The sequence below is a fragment of the Podarcis melisellensis genome (assembly GCF_964234715.1).
Source record: "Podarcis melisellensis genome assembly, chromosome: Z".
Taxonomy (NCBI): Eukaryota; Metazoa; Chordata; class Lepidosauria; order Squamata; family Lacertidae; genus Podarcis; species Podarcis melisellensis.
In genome coordinates this window covers 14,828,793-14,847,980 of record NC_138547.1, presented here as the reverse complement: position 1 = coordinate 14,847,980, position 19,188 = coordinate 14,828,793, and the positions used below count along the sequence as shown (strand labels likewise).

Here is a 19,188-nt window from a genome sequence, read left to right as displayed (position 1 = left end):
CGACTGGACCTAACTGTCAGGAGTCCTTTACCTTTTTTAAAAATGATGTCTTTAAAAGAAGATTGGACAAATTCATGGAGATAAAGGCTATCAGTGGCTAATAGGCAGACCCAGATGAAAGCAACTTGAGGTGCCGGACTAGGAGATCTTGAGACGCCCAAACTGAATAGCATCTGATCATGAGAAACAAAACCTCGTTCTCTTCTTTATCAACTCAATGAAAGTAGAACATTGCTGAAATTTTAGCACTGATTAAGAGATTGTTTATAAATTTATGGAATTAATGAAGACATCCACACAGAACCTTCATAGGGGAAATTATAGCAAAGTTACAACATTGCACTATATACAAGGTCAGAACAGTTTCTTTCAAGGTCTTCTGGGTGCAAACTTAATTATATCATTAAAATCAGTAAGTCACAGTTTATCATTTTATATGCAGAGAATGCTTAGATCACACAATCATTCTTGGGACATTGTTGAGCGTAGATCATTCTGTATCCTTTTTAGTCTATAAAATGATGTTTCGCCAGTACAGTTTGTAACCATTAAACACAGGAACAATCTGAAAACTGTTTCCACATTTGGAAAAGCTGTCTGAATTTTTCCTGGAATATTACTTGATACATAACTTGGTGGGTGAAATTTTCTTTTTCAGGGTGAGCTGGTTTGACATACAGGTAGAAGTGCAAGAATTCATTGACTAGACTAAGGTCAACATCTTTTGGATACTTTGCACCAAAACCACAATGCCATTGTGAATGTGTTCCTTGGTTGCTTGAAGGTTCATCACAAAAGAAAAATTGCCAGCTCCTATTAGGTTGGCCTTAAGAGTGTCCATGACAGGTATAAATGAATTTACCCTTAACTCTTTGAGAAAGGTTTTTTAAGGTTTCAGGTGCTGTCCCATCATCCCTCCCCCCGTACCTTCTTTTGATAGTTTTGTACTCTACCTCTGGTAGAGTAAATTCTTCTTGCTGTTCAGTTTCATCAAATTTAGCCTGGTTGTTTGATACAAACTATAATAGTGAGCTGTAACTATTTACACATGTGCTCAATAAAATTTGCAAGCTTGGGAGTGCCTTGCTAACTTTAGCAAAACTGTCCAAAGGTGGAACATAAGCATGAATTCAAATCCTTCCATTTTCTGCAGAAGATTTACAGCTTGTTGTCTAGTATCTCCTTTTTCGGTTTCACCACAGTAAATATGACTGAGGAATTCAACAATGTAAGTATAACTTTCGCTAATAGCTGCAGTAGCTTTGCCATGACCCTCTCTTATTGTGTCGGATAAATGTTTAGGAACTTTTGACCCAAAAGCAAGAATTCTTTTAGCACTGCCCTTCTTTCTGAAGTAGCTGAGAAAAAACAATAACATTATTGTGGTAAAAAATCACTGCAACCAGGCATGAGTAAACTGCAGTTCAGCCAAAGAGATTTAGGGAATGTCCAGTGAATGGTATAATCTTTGCCAACTTGTTCCTTTCCAGCATTTTTGGTTGAATGCCGTTATAGTTTTCAGCCATATTGGCTGCATTGTCATATGACTTTCCTCTACATTTGCTGAAATCTATTTCAAGTTCAGTATCAGCTCAGCCATACTTTCACTGGTGTGATCTTTCAGTTCAAAAAGACTCAGAAAGTATTGAGCTGGTAATCCATCGTGGGGAGAAACATATCTAACAATGACAGTAAGCTGATAAACATGGGAAACATCAGGGGTTGAATTGACTGATAAACTAAAATAACCTGCCAGTTTGAAGTCACTTGGTATTGCTTCTTGAACTGTATTAGCCATCACCTGGATAACTTCATCGCATATGGCTTTGGATAAGTAAGGGTTACCAAAGCCTTTACCTCCATACCGATTTATGTGAGCACACAGGAAGGGATCAAATTTGGCAATTAATTCAAGCAATTCCAGAAAGTTACCATTATTTGGTGAACCGAATTCCTGAATTTCATCATTTTCCCTAAATGCCAAGCCACGTTCTGCCAAAAGAGAAATCAGTGCAATAACTCACTGAAGTACGTGCCTCCAGTAATCCTGCTCATTTTGATGTGAACATGTGACCATGCTTTCTTGTTAAGCATGTTAGCATAGGGTTAATATGATTTTTAGAGTTTTTGTGGGTTCGAACAAGATAAGTGTGATGCTAATAATCAAAGTCATTAGAAGCTAAAGCTGTAGTTCAGGTAGTTAGGTTAGAGAAAAATTTGCGCACAAAACAGTAGACTTTTCGTGTTGTGGGAGAATACATTAGCCATTCCTGAGGGTAGGTTTTTCAATTTACTTTTGGTGGAATAGAATCAATCCAGAATATTTCCTCGTTATTCAACATGGTCCATAAACCTACATCATTATTGTCTCTGAAATAACTAGTTAGTAATTTTGTGTCTGCGGTGCTGGGGTTTTCGCTGAGATCATTTGCTTTGTTTTCCAATTCTTTAAGATTGCATTGAGCTTGAACTGCTTCTTTTGGTGTAACTATCTCGTGGCATGTTCCTTCTGCGCCTTCAGTGGCGGACCACGGGGTCTCAAATTTCAGAGGTGCCCTGTGCAACACCAAGATTTGGTGCTCCCCACCCATCTTGCTCTATTCTACACCATAATTGCAGCATCTCTTGTGGTGCCCTCAAGGCTCTGCGTCCAGTGTGACTAAACCAGTTGCACTCCCCTAAATCTGCCTCTGGTACCTTGTGTTAGTCTTTGTAGGTCCAGTCACTTCATTGCCACTTTCCTTAGAATTTTCTGTACTTGTGGCTGTAGTCACTGAAAACAGTTCTCAAAGTTCTTGGGAGGCTGCGCTCTGTATATAAACTGGTTGTTCTGCTCAAACTGCTTAGTGTCGTCTACTTGATTTTCTTCTATTTGTAAACACGAACGTTCTGTATCTGAGGGATTATGTAGGGCTGTTTTTGCCGGCTGTACAAAGCCGTATGACGTGATTGGCTTTAAATGTTGGGAGTACTTCCTTCTGTTCTTTTCGTCGCTTTCATTTACTAGCACCACTTTCATATTGCTTGCTCATTATTATTTTCACAAAAAGGTGATTCACAGTGATATAAAAGGATCCTCACTTGTTCTTAAAACACACACTGTAATGATAGACAGTGATCTGAACACTTGCATTGCTTCGTAGTGGACGATATTATTTGATTCTGAGTAGCTTTAAAGCCTCCAGGAATTTACTAAACAATAAGTATTCACTTGTCATAGACTTGTGTGTCACATGTTTAATGTTACTAAGGAACTGGGCCTAGATTATAAAATTTGCCTGTTTTTTTAGAATGGGGGGGCAAGAGGCCGAGGCCCTCCTAGATTATGAGGCCCTGGGATGCAGCCTCTTCAGTCTGTATGTCAATGTAACCAGTAGTATTTTTCTAGAAAAAAAAGGTGCCAGAACTCACTATGAACGCCTCCCTCAGTCTCTTAGAATGGCAGTGGCACCCACCTGAGAGGTGCCAGAACCCACTTGAGAGCAGAACCTCCAAGTGTCCCTATTTTCCAGGGATGTCCCTGATTTTGAGAAGCTGTCAGGGACAGTATGTCCCACTTTTCCTTAGGACGTCCCTATTTTCATTGAAGAAATGTTGGAGGGTATGGAGTTATCTGGCTTCCGAGCCGTCTGAAGGCAATCCTGTATAGGGAAGTTTTTAAAAATGTTTTATTTTTCATTATGTTTTTATATATGTTGGAAGCTGCCCAGAGTGGCTGGGGCAACCCAGTAAGATGTGTGCGGTATATATAGTAGAATAATCATTATGGAATGGGACAAGGACATTGGAGAAATGTTGGAGGGTATGCCTAAGAGGTGCCGGAACCAGGTTCCTGTGAGTTCCCCCTGAAAAATAGGCCCTGAATTTAGTACTGCTACAAGCCATGGTGGCTACACCCCTGTGGCAACATCCCGTGGAATACCAGTTGCTGGAAACTGCAGGGAGAGTTCTCCTGTGCTCCAGTCCTGCTAGTGGTTTTCCCACTGCAGCATTTGGTTGGCCATGGTGAGAACAAGATCCTGGACTAGATGGGCCCCCTCTGGCCTGATCTTATAAGACTCCAGCACTTTCTGGAGGTTGCCCACCCCTCTTGTTGTTGGTCGAAAGTAATACCTCAGCTCCACCACTGTCCCTTTTGGTCAGAGCCATTCACTCTTGGGAAACATCAGAAGAGGCTAAACTGTGGCCCTCTGGCTGTTGCTATGTGACAACTCCAATAACCCCTGGCAGATGGAGGTGCTGTTTCATCAGTCTGCCTCAGGGACTAGGGCCTGGCCTGCTGTGGAAAGGGTTGTACTCTCCTTGAGCCTTGCAGCTGTGGTGGCAAGGAGTACATTTACGCCAGGGCATTTAGTGTACCAACCATCACATCTCTTGAGTGAGTCTGATTTAGCACTAGTTACCCATGCCTTCACTGCACTGCTGTTCAGATTACTGCAAACTGAGTTACATGGAGCTACCCTAGAAGACTGTCCGGTCAGTGCAGCACTTCAAATGATGCAAAATGTAATGGCCTAGCAATTGTTCCCCAGGCTCAGGAGAAGATGTTTAAAGCCCTAAGCGGCTTAGTTCCTCTGGGGTTGCATGCCTCATTATGAACCTGCCCCCTTGTTAAGAGCTGCAGGACAGACCCTTATGAAGATATGACTGCCAGTAGAGGCCCACTTGACAGGCATGTGGGGGAGAGCTTTTTCCTCCACCACCCCCAGATGAAGGAATGCAATCACACCCACCCACGTCTCTGTTGTTAGGAAAGGTATCAAGGCACAGTTAAAACAAAAACAAAAAACCAAGCAGTTTTCTACAGACTCGAGATTTTAATGTAAAGAGTCCCCCCCCCCCACTACATAAAGAGCAGATTTTGGCTAACATTCCCAATGTAACATGGTCATGGTCTAATTTTAATCAATTGTTTTTCTTTCTGTTAAAACCATGTATAGCCATTCAAGCAGACCGAGAGTTGACTGCTTTTGAACAACTTATGGTCAATGTTCCTGCTACAGAGAACAATCAAAGAAAAATCTTTGTTGACATTTATTAAGGACTGGAAACTTCTTATGGACTTTTTGCGTGAAAGAGAAAATGAACTTGTAATATCTGGATTTGAAGATTGAGAAAATGTTGGCTTATAGAAAATAGAATAGTTGGATGTCAATTTCAGTGAATACTTTGAACTAGTTGCTATATTTAGCTGTCAAGAGAATCAGAAGTCTTTTAATCTTTTACTATTTTTTCTTTTTTAAATTTTCTTTTTATTTCTTTTTTCCTTCTCCCTTCTCTTTGCTCCTGTTTTTTTTAAAAAATTAGATTTTAAAAATATTTCTTTTATTCTGGTATATAACAAAAAGATGCTTTGTATTAGGTATAAACTTCTGTACATCTTTTGATGAGTATTGATCAAAATAAAATGTGTGGAGAAAAAATTGTTCCTGCTACATCAGTGGGTGAAGTACCAACCATATACAAAATATTAACTGAGGTAGAATTTGGCCATCTTATGACCACAAAAATTCCCTGGGAAATGGACCTTGAAGTAATAATCTCTAATGAAAAATGGAAAACACTTTGAGTTGGGGGGCAGAGGATTATTTTAAAACAGTTTCGGACCAATTAATGGAATTCTCTTTGAAATGCATACACAGGTGATATATTTTCTGCTTGCAAATATCCCACAAGATACCAGGGACAACATCAACCTTTTGGAAGGGATGTGGGGAGACTGGATCTTACATGCATATGGATGGTTTTGCAAATCTGTTTACCCATTTTGGGTTTTGATATTTTAAAAAATGAGTTTAATATTCAAAGTGGACGTACAACCTTACCCTCTAACTTGCTTTACTTTGAATAAAGGACATATCTACTCCACCAATTGCTCATGAAGAACTTTTAATGTTCCTCCTCACAGTGGAAAACATGGAAATAGCCATGCTCTTGGGCCTGAAAACTGAAGTGTGATACTCCATAGCATGGACAATAGCCCTGGCTGAAAAACTGATAAGCCAGATTTGTGCTACCAAAGGGAATTCTAACCAACAGTTTTTCTATATTGTGTGGCAACCGTTTTTGGATGATATGGGTTAAGAAGACTGAGGTCTCATGGTAATATATGGAAAGATTTCTTGGAGTGATTTGTAATAATTTTATTTGATATTTTTAAGCAACGTGGTTGATGTGTTTTGACTTACATTTTATGTGTGACGTGAAGAATGAAAATGAATAAACATTATTTTAAAAACCTGAGTTTTTAACATGTGCAATGTTTTATTTTTTATTAGTTCATATTATGGTTTGTTCTTAGGTTTTGATTTGTTATACACCACCATACTGATTTTCATAAAGGCTGTGTAAAAGAATAATAAAATCAATAGATAACTTAATTTAAAATGAAGCCCAGCCTTTCTCCTGTTGCAGCCAGACAAGATGTATCTGGTTGCTCACAGAACAAAACACCTCCCATGGCTTATTCCTGAGAATTCAGGGGTCTCAGGTAAGACAGTCTCTGCATATGAATGTTCCATTTAACTGCTGCTGCAAACAACTGTTGCCTGGCCCATCTTCCATGAATAAGAATACAAAATCGGGCCTGCAACAGGTGTGGAGTGTTGGTGGTGGCTGGTGGCCCTTGGGACTGGTGAGGCAGAAGGCAAGGAGACCAATTGTAGGCAGAGCCAGAGCCAATGGCAGGCAGAGGCAACTCATTCAAGTTTTATGCCCACCCTCCTCCTCCTCGCAAAGTTCTGCAACAGCGAAACTTAGACTGACTGGAGGAAGCTAACAAGCAGTGCCACCCCCTGGACTAATTATAATTAAGGAAGGAAGCCATCAAATCTAACACATGAGGGGGCCACTTTAAATAATTGTATTAAATTGTATTTAAATAATTGTATTAATTAGATAAAACTGGCATTGTTTTAATGAGGCTGTTATTGGAATTATATTGGAAAAACTGATCTCATATGAAATATATAATTAGTTATAATTATTTGTTGTTATTAATATGACATTTCTATCCCAGCTTCCATCCAAGGAGCTCAAAATGAGAGTTCTTAGGAGATTCTTATTCCCCACAGAACTACAGTTCCCAGAACGGTTTAACAACCAATGCCTCTTCCCAGGGAATATTGGGAACTGTAGCTGTGTGAGAAGTAAGGGGTCTCCTTAACAATTCTCAGCACTCTGAATAAACTACAGTTCCCAGGGGTTTTGGGGGGGAGGAAAGTAATGCCTGTTTAAAATGGTATAATGGTGTTTCAAATACATGGTGCATATGCAGCCTTAGATTACCATTAAAAGTTCCCCTGTCGTTTTTTTTTCTTTTAAGAATGGAGTTTGCTGGTGCTCTACTTGATGGATTCTTGCCTTTTTTATTGTTTTTTAAACACCCCCCCCCCACAAAACATCAAGGAAGCAGAAGCAGCTCATTAAGTCAAACATCTCCCTTTTGAAAGGTGTTGATTTTACATGAGAAAGGAAGCCCAGAAGCCCAGGTCAGGGGCTGAATTTGGTAAATCCCTAGGGTTTCTTTTTCTGTGTGTGTGTGTATGTGTATAAGAAGGGTGTGAGAGGGCGGAGGAGGGGATTGTCCCCAGCTCTGGGGTTAATAAAGTGGGAAAAGAGTCTCTTTCAGAGGCATTACAAACAAAGTCCCCCCCTCCCCTAAAAGAAGCCCTCTGTCCAAAGGCCTACATGGATTGACTTAAACCCAGGGGATAAGTGCTTTAAATTAATCTCATTGCCTAAGAATGAGGCCAAACAAAACTCTTTTAAAATCATATTAAAAATCTATCAAAGGAACAACTTGCGCTTTTCATTGAGAGAGAGAGAGAGAGAGAGAGAGAGAGAGAGAGAGAGAGAGAAAGAATAATCCAGCAACGGCCTTCCTTACATTTACACAGCCCAGAAATGCAAATCAAAGACGTTCTGTGCTATTTAATTGCCCTTGTAGCTCCCAGCCGATGCCATCTCGCACGTTAATGAACGACAACCCTTTCTAACACGACAGGAAAATGGCAAGATTGAAATTTGTCCTCGCCAAGACACATTTGGAAATGAGTTGAAAGGTTTCACTTCGGCAAAGGGATTAAAAAAAAAGAAATCAATTTGAAATATAGTAGGTGAAAGCATACAACCCTAGAAAAAAAAAGGTTACAGACCAAAGCTGCTGGTGTAAATCAAAATATGAACTTGAAGGTAATAGGAATTGATAAAATAGTCTAAGGCTGAAACGCTCAATGGGACTTACTATTTCTGTGTAGATATGTAGCAAATAGCATTGGATGAACACATGTCCTGTGATGAGTTTGTAGGCTAACAGGACAGTTGCAAATAACATGGGACAGAAATTCCAGAACTATTGAGCCACAATAAATAAATAGATTTGAAAAATCATGGAAACACAAAAGCAAACACATGGAGGATGCTGTCAGTTGCATCTCTGTTTAACTCACTGTTCTTGGAGAAGGCCCTAGCTCAGTGGTGAAGATTCTGCTTTGCGTGTAACATCCTGGAAAGCCACTGCCAGTCAGTGTAGATAATGCTGAACTGGGTGGGCCAATGGTCTGACTCAGTATAAGGCCCTTTAACTTGCCTCTGCTAGGACAGTTCTGTTGTGTATCTGTATACCTGAATCACTCAAATCACCCTCAAAGATGCAAAGAATAATCTGTCCTCTGAGGAGGCTTCATGGTGTATCTCTGTATGACTGGCTACAGTACCCTGACTGGGGCGGGGTGTGTGTGTCACAGTCTCTGCTGAAAAACCTCTAGCCAAGAAGAGCCCACCATCTTCAAGGCACTCTGTGTCACAGTTGGACAGCCCATCCTTCTGATAAATAAACATCCTTCAGCCCTCTGATATTTTTGATGGTTTTTCCTCATCTTTTCAAGCTCTATAAATAGCGGCATGGAAAGGTTTTCACTGCCAGAAGACCACACTCCCCTTGTGGCATACCAGGACAGTGGTACCTCAGGTTACAAACACCTTGGGTTACAAACACTTCGGGTTACAGACTCCACTAACCCGGAAGTAGTACCTTGGGTTAAGAACTTTGCTCCAGGATGAGAACAGAAATCGCACAGCAGCAGTGAGAGGCCCCATTAACTAAAGTGGTGCCTCAGGTTAAGAACAGTTTCAGGTTAAGAACGGACCTCCAGAACGAATTAAGTTCGTAAGTTCAGACGTTCCACTGTAATGGGCATGGGCAGAGCAATGGGTGCAACCTTTATCTTTGTACAATGAATGGGGAACCATTGGCCTATGCTGTTTGGAGCTGATAGGAGCTGAAGTCTGCCATCCATCCTTTGTAAAGCAGACTGAAGAAGTCAAAGAGGTTTACACATATGTGTGCGCGCGCACACACTTGTCCATTTATTTATTCATTCATTCAATATATTTCTACAGCATCCTTCAAGAATAAAGTTATTCCTAAGGCAGCTCATGTAAGGTAAATATATTAAAAAATTACAATGAGTATAATTAGAAGGGCCACCGCTTTCACCATTCCCACTGTTTCAGGGGTTGCAGGCTCCACTCTGCATTCATAACCCCACTCCCCAAAAAAGAAAGTTTTGGTTAGAAGCTGTTACAACCAGCACACCTTAAATTTCATACAGGACAATGCTGTTCTGAATTTTGCTTTCCCTTCCCCTGGAGCAGGCTTTGAAAAAGGGATTGTGGGGGAAGAAGCACCTCAATTTTTGGTGATACTCCCAGATTGCAGCTACCTCTCAGCTGTCTTGGGAGAGGCTGAGAATTTCTGGCTCATCTTTCAGTTCCCAGGCTGGCCAGCTTTTTCTTCCTCTTGACCTTAGATGCAACCATGTCCAAGCCACTCGAGTATTCAGACTGCAAGATTTCAGCCAGACGGCGCTTGCCCCGAGTTTTCTTGAGAAGAAGCTCACGCCTGGGCAAAAGAAAGGAGAGAGATAAGGAAGGAGAAAACTGTTTCTAAAGGATTTGGTTTTACAAGGAGATACTGTTGGATTTTAAATTTTTAGTGTGCACTCAACGTTCCTACTTTGAAGAAAGTCTCACCAAACTTAGTGGAATTTTGGGCCAAACAAGATGTGCCATTCACTACATGATTAACATATCCAAGTTTGTTTGTTTTTCTAAAATTAAATAGCAGTTGTGGGGATGGGGGAGATCAGGACTTTGGCAGTGCATGCAGAAGATCCCAGAATCATGAAGGCTGGAACATTACTTTATTTTTAGATGTAGAACAATAATGTGGTGACATAACACATGCTTTGCAAGCAGAAAGTCCCAGATTCAATCCCCAGAATCTCCAGGTAGGGAGATGGCCAAGGTTGGAATAAGGTTGGTGCGGGGGAAAGAGCTCCATACATCCTGACGGATTGGGCTCCACTGGCTGAGTCTCCTTCCTTGAGTTCTTACCTTGAAAATCCATCTCCTGAGTAGTCATACACTTAAGGTCAACAGAATCCTAATCTCTCTCTCTCTCTCTCTCTCTCTCTCTCTCTCTCTCTCTCTCTCTCTCTCTCTCTCAAAAGAGATGGTAAGATAAAGCTCCCTCTTTCAAAAGCAAGCCTTATTGCAGACACCCTTGAGGTGTGAATGCACAACAGGTGTGCAGGTGAAAGAGAACAGAGGTCATACATGAGGAAAAAGCAAAGCACAGCTGAACCATGGAGACATTTCATATCTTCGCTCAACTCTCACGTTTTAAAAAAGAGCTCTCTTGTTCAGGAACTGTTATAAGAGGGACTTGGGTTTGGAGCACATCCTATATTGTAGGATTCCGTCACAAGAGAAGTCAAACTGGCTCCCTCTTTGCTTTCCTTCTGCTGGCAGGCAAAGACCTTCCTGTCCAGATGAGCCTTTGAAAACCAAGGTGCAAGCGATGCTGATCATTGGGCTACGGTCGGGGCAAAGTGGGTTTGAATGGCTGGCTCTAAATGTGCTATTGTTATTAACTAGTTTCTTTTTATCACTTTGCATTTCATAGTGATGTTTTTAAATGCTGGAAGCTGCCTTGATCCCATCTTGGAAGAAACACGAGTATATAAATACAACAACAACAAACAATGTAAAATGGATTTTTCAGCTTTCTCAAAATGGCAGGACCAATATTTTTGCCTCCCTAGAACAACTGTTCTTCCAGTGATGAAGAGAAGAAGGGACAGCCAAAGTGCTGCCTCAAGGTGTGGCTGGACAACATATCCCATCATCCCCAACTGTTGGCCATGCTGGATGCTAGGGCTGATGGGAGCTGGGAGTCCAACAACATCTGGAGGACCAGTTGTTCCTCCATCTGTGCTGTGGAGCAGCACTACACTGAGGAGAGGGTGCGATATGAAAATGGGAAGTCAGATCTTGCATGGAGTGCCTAGCTGAATTTTCTTTAAATAGGCTTAGAGAGGGGTCTTGGCTATTGCCCAGGAATGGCAGGCATGGGTGCTACACCTGCCTCAGCCTACCCCACATGCTTGTTTTGGGGAGAATATGGAGGCAACACGCATGAAAGCCAGTGGTTAGGCTGTTGGGTTAGGACCCAGGGAACCAGGATCTGAATCCCTGCTCAGCCCTGAAACTTGCTTGGTAAAAAGACCCTAGGCCTAACCTACCTCACAGGGTTGTTGTGAGGATGAAATGGGGTGAGAGAGAATCTTGCATGCCTCCTTGATCTCCTTGGAGGAAAGCTGGGATGTAAATGTAATAAATAAACATACACCACTGCAATATCTTCCTAGCAGATTTTAGAGTGAGACCCTCAGCAGGCTGCAGGGTCTTTTCAGTTGCATCCCCTCATGCTTTGGAACTCCCCCAGGAGGTCTGAATGACCTTCCCTTCCCTCTCTGCTGTCCTATCAAAAGGCAGGTCAAGACCATTATTTCCCAAGTAGCTTTTGAGTTGGCTGGGATATTAATTCTGATGCTTTCGAGTTGTCATTTATTTTTATGTGGATTTACAGGGTTGCATTCAATTTAAATACTACCCAGAGTAGATCCACTGAAATTAATTTACCCAGGTTAGTTGATGGGTCTGCTCTAACATCACATACTACTGATGGTCTTTAAATATAGTTTTGTACACTACTTTGGCAGATATTAGCTATTGAGTGCAGGAGAATGGCTTTAAAACGAAACAAAAACAGACTGTGACAAATAAGGGTGGGAAGCGACAACAGCCCTGTGGTGGGCTCAAACGCTCTTTTTGCTGATGCGCATGCAACACAGCCAGCCCTGAATTGCCAAGAACTCATCACAGTGGTGATGCTCGCCCCTCTTGGACCCGTGGTGCGTCTCTGGAGAAGAGGCCGCCATTTATCAGGGACTGTTTTCAACACGGATCATGCCGTCAATCCATTTGACGGAGGTTCCTCACTGCTTGCCCCATCCGGTGGCTGGCAGTGCCAAGCAATGAGGCTTGGATACCTCTGGCTTAATGCTATCTGAACACCTGCTTTTCTACCCACTGAGTCAAATGAGCCATCTGTGGCTGATGTGTGCTGTGAAGGGGGGGGGATGGGAGTGTCTTATGGGGGGGGGATGGTGGCAGCAGTAGGAGTGGGGCATAGCATCTATCAACTGAGATATGCTCCTTCAGACAACCTAGCAGATGTCTCCACTACATGGCAACATTGGCTGACGCTGAAAGGCATATCTCGGAAATATTTTTTTTATAAAAAATATGTTCTCATCAAATCAGGACACAGCATCAACACACTGGTGGAGGCGAAAGGGGCAGCCTGCAGGGCAAAAGGTCCAGTAATGCTGCAATCTGCAACCCTTTCCTAGGGTCAGGGGTGGGGAACCTCTGGCCCATGGGCCAAAATTGGCCTGAGAGTCTGTTTCCTCACAAACCTGATGCCGTATGGTTGGAGGGTGTTTTGTGACTCTGGGAATTAGAATGTGTTCTCAGAAGCAGAGACGTACTTAGGCTCCCATGCGCCCGTCACAAGGAGCTGTATCAGTGCATCCCCTTCCCATCCACTGCGCCTTGGCAAGGACATGTTGGCTGCCCAGAGCAGCGCAGGGAGTGCACGGGTGGGAAAGTGGGCTCCTAGCCACTCTGAGCCAGGGTGAAGAAGCACATTTTTTGCACACACACCCTGGGCCTGGGCCCCTGGTGAGGGCCAACCTGGTCAACCCCCAGGTATGCCCTAAGGGATTGTACATCGTTTTGAAGGGGGAAACTATATAGTCTGAGTGTGCTCCTAGATTACATCTTGTCCCTGGAGTCTAGTGACTTCTGTAAATAGGAGTGCTTATGCCCAGTTTAGGCCACTCCTGAACTGGGATCGCCTGGCCTCAGAGGCCCATGCTGAACTCCAGCACCCATAATCCCCGGCTACTGGCCATGCTCTTTGGCAGGGTTTGGGGGCCGACTGGAGTTGGAATCCAACAACATCTGAAGGGCACAAGCAGAGGTGCAGTCTAGGGAAAAAATAATGGAAATAGAGTTGAGAACATTACACAGGGAACCTGTGGCCCAATCCTGGTGTTGTACTCCAAATCCCTTCAGCCCCAGGCCAACAGTCAAGGATGATGGTGGGAGTTTTGGGACTGAAAATTTGGACTGCCCATGATGTAGACACCTGCAGATTCCTCATCCAGGTTGAAAAGGATGAAGAAAGGGGAAAATATGAAGCAGAACGTTTAGGCAGGAAGCAATGCGCTGATGAAAAAGAGCTGTGGGTCCCCTACTGAGGCTCAGCGGTGTAGCTAGCCGCTCGGCCGCCTGGGGTGGCATGCACCCTGCACCCAGGGGCGGGGCAGGCCACCCATAGGGCGGGGCATGCCACGGAGCCTCCAAGGAGCTGAGCGGGAGGCAATGGGCAGACGCAAGCCCCACACTGCCCTTTTGGGCATGGCAGAGCCCGTAGGCACCCAAGCCACTGTGTCACTCCCAGGAGAGATGTGTGGCTTGGGTGCACTGCAGGCCCCACGGTAAGTGTTGCCCCCTGTGGTGTGGCACCCAGTGCGCCCCCCTAACTACACCTCTGTGTCTCAAACCACCCATCAAGTCTCTTATATCGTAAGAACATGAGAAGAGCCTGATGGACCAGGCCAATGGCCCATCTAGTTCAGGATCCTGTTCTTATAGTGGCTAACTACAAGCCTATGGGACACCTGCAAGTAGGACCCCAGCACAAGAACACTTTCTCCTTCAGCAGTTTCCAGCAACTGGCATTCAGAAGCATTGCTGCCCCCAACTGTGGGGGAACAGCATAGCCACCGTGGTTGGTATCCATTGATAGCCCTCTCCCTCCATGATACCAGCCCTGTCCCTTGCAAAGCGAACCCCTTTCTTGATCTTGCACTTGGCCCAACTCTTCTCTAGTCTCAAAGCTCCCCCCACCCGCCGGACTCTATTTATTTCCGCAGCAGAGCACCATCCAGAGGAGGGGGAAAAACGCCCCAAATTCCTCCCTGGGCCAGGCTCCAAGCTTTCCCTGCCACTAATTAAGTGATATTAAGGAAGCAGCAAATGCCACAAGGAAATTGGCAGCTGAAAAAGGACTCCAATCTGACGACGAGGAGATTGCTTTGCAGGGAGAAAGCTCCGCAGCTGCAGCTTGGCCTGGGAGGGCTTCTTTGCCTGAGAGAGCCCGTCCTCTAAGGGGGCTGTGCCGGCCTCCCCCATCCCCCCCAAAAAAAAATCTGGCCAAAGAGAAAAGTTCAAAGAGCGTTAGGATGTTAGGTCTGCTCATGCAATGTACTTCTCTTTCTCTCTCACAACCCTCTTCCACATGTTTGTCCCCGACAAGGGCCAACTTCTCTCTCATTACTCAAAAAGCAATGCAGAAGAGGCTGTGTGTGACTTGCGTTTAATTAGACCTGATTGTTCCGTATTGGGGGCAATAGGGAGTAATCTGCAAAAGCTAAAATTTGACGCCTGCTCTCATTTCGATCATGCAAGCTGAAGGACTATAAACCCTTAGTTGTTGGTTTTGTTTTGTTTTGTTTTTAAAAAAACAATTTGAGAAGAAATATTGAGTTGTATAGAGTGTTAGTTATACTCAGTGTAGACCGGTTGAAATTAATAGACATGGCTGACTTAGGCTCATTAACTTTAATGGGTCTACTCTGAGTATGTTAACTGGAGACAAACCACTGTTTTTGTACTTGTAGAATATGCCTAGTCTTGGACATATTTCTTCTTTTTTAAAAATAAGAATAATCAGGCAAAATTTAAGGGCCAGATTTCAGATATAGAAATGGACTCTGTACTACACGGATAATGCCTTTCTGAGGTATTGATTCTTAACACAGGCAAAAAAATTACACATTCCACAGCTGTGCCAACTCCACACAGGCTTACCTGTGCAGACACCGACACCAACACCACAGAATATGGTTTTGGGTGCAGGATGCAGCTTCTGAAGAATATCTGCTTTCATTAAAACAATTAAAAATAATAAAAACTGAGCAAGTTTCTAGTCCTTACGGAGGCCAAACTATTTGTTATTTGTGTGTGAGAGTGTGATGTAGAGCTTTGCTCTGTTTTTTAATCTAGTTTTTAGGATTTTTTACTAAATGTTATTGGGTATATTTTTATGCAAACCGCATAGAGACTTATTATATTAAGCAGTATTAAAATTTTATGACTGGCTGAATGAATGAATAAATAAAATTACCTAAATAATAAAATAAATTAGGCATACTTCCAAACCTGTGAGCAATATGTAGGGAGATCTGGGAAGCTGGGATATATAGTCAGCTAGATAGGGGGACTGAATATGTTTTCAGAGTGTGGGGTTTCATGCCTCTGACTAGTTTCTCTCCCCACCCCCACCCCGTGCCTAGGCAAGCCAGAATAAATTATGCAAAGCAGCAAAAGTTTCAGAATATAAAATCCTGTAAAAATAACGAAAACAGCAGGCAACAGGGGTTTTTTTTTTTACCAGACCTTTCAGCTTGGAATTATACCCTCCAGAAATTCTTTTTAAAATAATGGTACTGTTGCCCACTTAAAAGAAATTTTAGATCAATTAATCGCAAGTCTTAGACTGTCTATCTATTAACAATTCAATTAAAACCTGCATCTACTTGAATATGAATTAAAAAATGAAAATCTACTCATGGGGTGGAAGGGGAAGAAAAGTTCCATAATACTTAACAGGTGACACAACCAGATCCACATCATATGTTTAAAGTGCATAGCTTCCCCCAAAGAATCTTGGGAACTGCAGTCCGACCACAGAGTACAATTCATAGCATTCTTAAACTACAGTTCCCAGGATCCTCTGGGGGAAATAATGTGCCTTAAATGCACACTGGATGTGCTTCAAATGTATGAGGTGGATCTATCAGTACTTGGTATTCTGACAGTGACAGGCAGAGAGAGTAGGAAGGGAGGACCCCCTTAGGTCAGGGGTGTGGAACCACCTGCAATGTCAGGGCTGCATTAAACCCATTCAACCTTTCAGGGAGTGCATTCCAAGGAAGGGTGTAGTCAGAGGCAAAATTCATCAGGATTAAAAGCTTTGTTTTACTTAAACTGCTTGGAGGGTTTTGTTGATTAAGTGGTATATAAATCATGCTGCATATCTTTTTAAGCAGCCCAGCGCCCTCACCCCCAAAGCAAAGGAATAGATCTAATGTAAGCCCTCCTCAAGAGTACACCCCTTGAAACTGATTGGCACGACCATCTTATGTACATTAATTTCAGTGGGTCTACTTTGAATAAAATACGACTGGATATAATCCCATAATCCATTAGACCCATTGCTATTAATGTTTTAACCTGTTTATTTTTTTAAGGAAATGAATGTACTGAGCCCTAGCGAAAGCACTAAAAAGATCAACCTGGAAACACCTCTGATCAAAAGTACACACCCCTCATGAATCTACAGTGGTACCTCAGGTTACATACGCTTCAGGTTACAGACTCCGCTAACCCAGAAATATTACCTCGGGTTAAGAACTTTGCTTCAGGATGAGAACAGAAATTGTGCTCCGGCGGCACAGCAGCAGCGGGAGGCCCCATTAGCTAAAGTGGTGCTTCAGGTTAAGAACAGTTTCAGGTTAAGAACGGACCTCCAGAACAAATTAAGTACTTAACCTGAGGTACCACCGTACTATATTCCTGTAGGGAGAATGACAGTACTTCCATGAATGTCTCCCCCAGTGGGACGAAACAGCAGTTTGGAGACGGGGGATGGGGCATAATAACCCTACTCCTAATTTTTATCCTGCTCTTTGCCCAAAGAGCTCAGGAATGTTGAGTTGCTTCTCCCACCTTTAATCTTCACAATCACCCTGTGAGGTAGGATAGGCAGATCAGGGGAGTATAACAGGCATGGCTTTCTTTTTGGCCAGAAACTCACTAGAGCTCTGTCCCGGCACCTCTCGGGTGGGTGTCATTGCCATTCTAAGAGAACGAGGCAGGCGTTCAGGGTGAGTTCCGGCACCTCTTTTTCTAGAAAAACAGAACTGGTTATAGGGATCTGAACTTGGTGGGTCTCTTTGTTCCAAGATGCCACCCACTGGCTCTCTTTAGATCAGGAAGCGGGTTGGTTGGAAACATTAATCACCCCCCATCTCTCCTGATGGCTGCCCAGCTGCTGTCCAGTTTTTGCTCTCTGCTAAGTTTGTGGAAATGGCAATGCAAGCTTTTCTCTCCCCCCCCCCACAACTGGGAGGGATGGAAAGGGCCCCCTAACACGCAACCTCTGGAAAAGAAGCGGGGGGGGGGGGTAGCTTTAACAGAGAAACAACATCTCAGGAACAGAGGGAGACATTGTCCCCACCTGCTGTAATCCAGTGAGACTGCTGGTGTCAGTCATCACCCTGTTCCCTGCTGGGCTAAGGAGACATCAAAGCCTGCCCCATACCATCTTACATGCTCTTTATCAGCTAATCAGGCTATTCTTAGCTAAATAAAGCTCCGTTAAATCCCCTGCTCGCTGGGGCATTCCTGTCCTGCTGCCCATCTGCTGGTGAGGGTGAGCAGAAGCAGTCCGCAGGGAGAAAAAAAGGCAGGGACAATGCGGTGCGTCCTGAATCCCCTCCCAACAACTGCTCTGTGGGTCCCGTCCCCCACCCAGTCCTCCTGCACCCCCCCAAAACATACTTCGTTTCTTTAATTTTGCTTCTCGGATGGCCCGAGCTAAAGATGTCAGCGGCCCCAGCAAATCGTGACATGGATTAAGGGGGCCTTTATAATTGAACAGCCGACGCTGATTGGAGCGTTGTTGTTGTTTTGAAACAATTTTACAGCAATGGAGGATATACAAAAAAAGAGAGGGACCCAAGGAAATAAATAAAAGGAAAAGCTGAGAAAAGCAACACAGATATTTGCAAAAAGGAAGGCGGGCTTGGGAGAAAAGGACAAGAATGAAACAGCAAAGAAAGAGAAAGGGAAGAAATTGAAAGAAGGTGAAGGAAGAAAAGAAGAAGAAGAAGAAGAAGAAGAAGAAGAAGAAGAAGAAGAGGAGGAGGAGGAGGAGGAGGAGGAGGAGGAAGAGGAAGAGGAAGAAAGTAGTTTTGGAGTTGTTTCTTACCACGGTTTTCTTTGAATTAAAGCAAAGGTGGTTTAGAGAGCAGTATATATGCAAGGATTAAAAAGTATGATTTAGAAAAAGAAAAGACCACTTGAAAAGAACACCCCACAGTTGAATATTTTTTTAAAAAGAGCAATCTGATAGGCCCTCTTATCTAAACAGGAAAGCTAAAAGAGGAGAGCATTCATGGCTTGGGAATAAATAAACGTGTTGGCAAAGTGGGGAGCATTCAGAAAGGTGCAGAAAGACTGCATTTCCTCACACTCTAAAATAATGATGATGATGATGATGATGATGATGATGATGATGACAAACAGCAGGTTCCAGGGCAGGCTGCAACACTTTAAAATTCAGGATTCAAAAGTTTAAAACAGATTACGGTCACAGGAATGGCAGGGCCCTGAAAAGGCAGGTCGCAGGTGTCTCAGGGTAAATAGATTTATCTTCAGCATCCGCCTGTAGAGTGAAGAAGCCAGACTCACCCCTTTGCGGAGGGAGTTCCACAGCTTAGGGTCTGTTACAGACAAGCAAGGCCCTCTCCTTGGCTGCCACCCGTCACAACTTGGTGGTGTAACTACCAAGAGCGTCCCCTCTGCCAATGTCAGCACCCAAGAGGGTTTGTATGAAAGGAGGCAGTCCCTCAGATATTTTTGGCCTATGTTATTTAGGATTTTATCCACTGGATGGCAGAGTCTGAGGTGACCCAATGACACTGA

At 43.3% G+C, this 19,188-nt stretch overlaps 2 protein-coding genes across 4 annotated transcripts in view; one reads left to right on the top strand and one right to left on the bottom strand.

The window, feature by feature from the left end:
* Positions 1 to 6,243, top strand: part of BARHL1 (BarH like homeobox 1) — a 38,409-nt gene extending 32,166 nt beyond the window's left edge. Inside the window, exon 4 of one of the 2 annotated variants that reach the window (XR_014164688.1) lies at positions 1,154 to 6,243. The gene's annotated coding sequence lies outside the window, so the exon portion shown is untranslated. The remainder of the gene's footprint in view (positions 1 to 1,153) is intronic. The other variant, XM_081897193.1, reaches the window with a different exon arrangement.
* Positions 6,244 to 9,328: 3,085 nt separating this feature from the next.
* DDX31 (DEAD-box helicase 31) overlaps positions 9,329 to 19,188 on the bottom strand; it is a 67,786-nt gene continuing 57,926 nt past the window's right edge. For both annotated transcript variants that reach the window (XM_081897168.1, XM_081897167.1), the window contains exon 20: positions 9,329 to 9,904. In XM_081897168.1, the coding sequence (XP_081753294.1) occupies positions 9,763 to 9,904 (142 nt within the window). In that variant the 3' untranslated portion in view covers positions 9,329 to 9,762. The remainder of the gene's footprint in view (positions 9,905 to 19,188) is intronic.